The 3,629-nt window shown below is 26.2% G+C and overlaps 1 protein-coding gene across 1 annotated transcript; it reads right to left on the bottom strand.

The window, feature by feature from the left end:
• Positions 1–1,958: 1,958 nt before the first annotated feature.
• Positions 1,959–3,119, bottom strand: EIN_493670 (hypothetical protein; the record flags this gene model as incomplete). Its single annotated transcript, XM_004255741.1, has 1 exon — positions 1,959–3,119. The coding sequence occupies one exon, from the start codon at positions 3,117–3,119 to the stop codon at positions 1,959–1,961; it is 1,161 nt and encodes a 386-aa protein (XP_004255789.1).
• Positions 3,120–3,629: the final 510 nt, after the last annotated feature.

Raw genomic sequence — 3,629 nt, 5'->3', positions numbered from 1 at the left:
CATTTCCAAACAGATCTTTGAAATACACAACTTCAAAGTCTCCCATTACAACAACCTTTTTTATGAAACACTTTTTCTTTACAAATTTCTTCAATCTTATCGAATAATTTTTTGTACGTTTCTTTACTTTTTGAAACAAAACATGAATAAAAAACTGGAAAAGATTCTCCATTTTGCAAACCGTGAATGGTATACATTTGATAAAATAATTCTATTTGTCAAAAATGATAAACAAATAATATAAAAATATATTAATATTTTTGTAAAATAAAATGTTTGATATTAGTATATTATAACACTTTAATATCAGATTATTTTATTTAGAATGTATATATATATATATTATTTTTTAATATTTAAATTTAATATTAAATTTAAAATTAAATTATTTTCTATTTAACATAATTATAATATTTTATTATCAATTTTTTTCGTGAAATAATATATAATTTAATATAAAATTTTGTTTCTGTATATCTCAATAGACAAACTTGGACATGATTTAAAAGATCCATCCATCAAAATTGTACTACACGTTTTAAAATAATTTAAATATTCTTTCTTACCAAATATTATCATTTCATAATCTTGGTACATGACAAAAGAAAGTTCCTCGTTAGTGAATGTGATTTGATCAATTTCTTTTGGGTTTTTGGATATCTGTTTTTGACTTCGTACTATATGTTCACATAAAGATAAACGTTTTGAAGAACCATTGACGTAAGCTTCTGCGACTATTAACATGGCGCTTTTATTTTTTGAGTTTTCTTTCTTTGCTTCTTCTTTCATGTTTTCAGTACATTTTTTGTCAAAATAAGAAGTGGTGTCATGTTCATGTGGAAGACCCTTTTGAGAACCAGTTTTTTCATATCCAGTTGTGTTACCTTCTTCATAAAAAAGCAATCTAATACCCTTTTTACATTGTTGGTATTCACATTTAAATAATATGCGTTTTTTATCAACAGATCTAAATTTATAACCATTAATGTATGGTTGATAATTTCCATGTGTTGATAAAATCATTTCAAATTTAGGAGGTTGCGGAATGTCGGATATAACCAATGGTGTGGTTGTTTTATTTTCCATTGAATATTGTAGATGACCTAATACGTTTTATAATAAAATAATTCTATTTAATCATAAAAATTGTATAATTTATAAATATTTATATATATATACTTATTATTTATTAATTTGTGTTATAATCAATATTTTATGTTATTAAAATACAATTATTATACAATTATTAACAATTTATAATTATACAGTGTATATATATTTACAGTTATTCAAATAATAATAATTATATTGTTAATAATTATTTATATTATAATGTAGTTTTCGAATTTAAATAAAATTATATATTAATATATTTTATTTATTTAATATAAAAACCATCTCAGATAATAAATATAAATCAACTATAAACATTATATATTATTGTAATAAATACAATAATACAGATTGATTTATTTTTGTAAACGTGTTTTAAATAAATATTCAACAAAAATTCAAATGACTTGAAATTTTGTTGAAAAATAAAGGCGAAAAAAGGCGAATTATTGAAAAGGCAATTTTTAAAAGGGCAGATTTTCCTAAACCCACTTTTATTTTATTAATTAAAACCTACTACTTTTTTCTTTATATAACTACTACTCAATTCTATTATATTAACTTTTATTTTTATTATTTTATAATGACGTGGTATATACTCATCATTTTACACAATCTTACATTTAAGTAATCTCTGTTCCCATAAGATGGGTGGGGGAAGGGGGCCGGCTTTAGGAGCCTCAATGTATACTTTGAAGAAATTGATAAAATCAATTCCGCCTAATAATTTAATTTGATTTTTTCAATTGTTTTTTTTGTTTTTAATAAATAATAATTATAACAATTTATAATTTAATTAAATTTATTAAAACAATAATAAACATTAAATAAAAGTATCAACTAAATTAATTTCGTTCAACTACTGTATTTGATGGGAAACATTGAATTCCAATTGATGTCACACTCGTTGGTATTATAACACTGCTCAAACTACTGCATTTATTGAAACAATATTCACCAATTGATGTCATACTTGATGGTATTATAACACTGCTGAGACTGTTGCATCCACTGAAACAACAATCACCAATTGATCTCACACTGGATGGTATAGTTACACTAATTAAACCACTGCATCCATTAAAACAACATCTGGCAATTGATGTCACAGTTGATGGTATGTTAATACTGCTGAGACTGTTGCATTCACAAAAACAAAAATCACCAATTGATGTCACACTCGTTGGTATGTTAACACTGCTCAAACTGCTGCATCCACTAAAACACCAATCACCAATTGATCTCACACTGGATGGTATAGTTACACTAATTAAACCACTGCATCCTAATAAACATTGATTACCAATTGATGTAACACTTGATGGTAAAATAACATTTCTTAGACTACTGCATGCTCTGAAACAATTTCCACCAATTGATATAACACCATATGGCATTGTAATACTGCTGAGACTGTTGCATTCACAAAAACACCAATCACCAATTGATTTCACACTTGATGGTATGTTAACACTGCTTAAACTACTGCATCCAAGGAAACAACATCTGGCAATTGATGTCACAGTTGATGGTATGTTAACACTGCTCAAACTGCTGCATTCACAAAAACAAAAATCACCAATTGATGTCACACAAGATGTTATGTTATTACCAAATTTCTTTCTATCATTTTCGGTGTAAGTAACATTTTTAAACTCGATGTGTCGACTTTTGTTTCTGTCAAAAGTTTCAAAGTCAACACTGAACCAAACAATAATTCGATAGAACTCTTTCTTTAAAACACTTTTATTTTCACAATCTTCATTTGTATTTGTGTTGGTTAGAAATCCATTGCCAAAATTCTCATCTTTTACATCCCACAAATAAAGTGTCTCGATGTTTGGAAAGTATCCAAGTGTTTTGAAATTTAACGGAATCGGGTTAAAATGGAACTTCTCCATATTCCCTCTTAACTTTTTGCATACCAACCCTAAGTTAATTAAGTCTTTGATAGTCTCAAGATACTTCGAGACTATCATGGTGTGATAACCAGAAAGTCTGCGCATTTTGATATTTTCAGTTATTAGGTCTTTAAATATTGAAAAAATCGTTTTTTGTAAACAATTATAATAAATTATTGATTAATAAATATTTCACAGTTTTAAGCTACAGTATAATCCGGGTTTAATTCACTTAAAATATTTTGGAACTATCTGGTTTAATTCCACTTTTTTCAAGAAAATTATTTTAGAAGATTTTTAAAACAAAAATAATTGATGGAATTAACTTTCGGTAGTTTTCATAGTTATAATTATTTAATAATTATTTGATTCAATCAAAAACAAATGACAATGGTAAGGGCTTTTTCATCGTCTCTAAAAATAAAGTTTTTTTAACTATTTAATATAATATTTTAATTAAAATTTTAGTAAATGGGAGCTTGGGATAATAATTGGTCTGGTTCCCGAATTAAAAATGTGTTGATAATTCACCTCGAAACAGTGGAAACCGAGTGCGACGATTATCAAAAAGAAGGCACAGACGGTCTGTTTGTGCACCAGTTCCACATACTCTCA

Source organism: Entamoeba invadens (assembly GCF_000330505.1).
Source record: "Entamoeba invadens IP1 unplaced genomic scaffold scaff_1105074726209, whole genome shotgun sequence".
NCBI classification, from domain to species: Eukaryota; Evosea; order Mastigamoebida; family Endamoebidae; genus Entamoeba; species Entamoeba invadens.
This window is presented reverse-complemented; position numbering and strand designations above follow the sequence as displayed.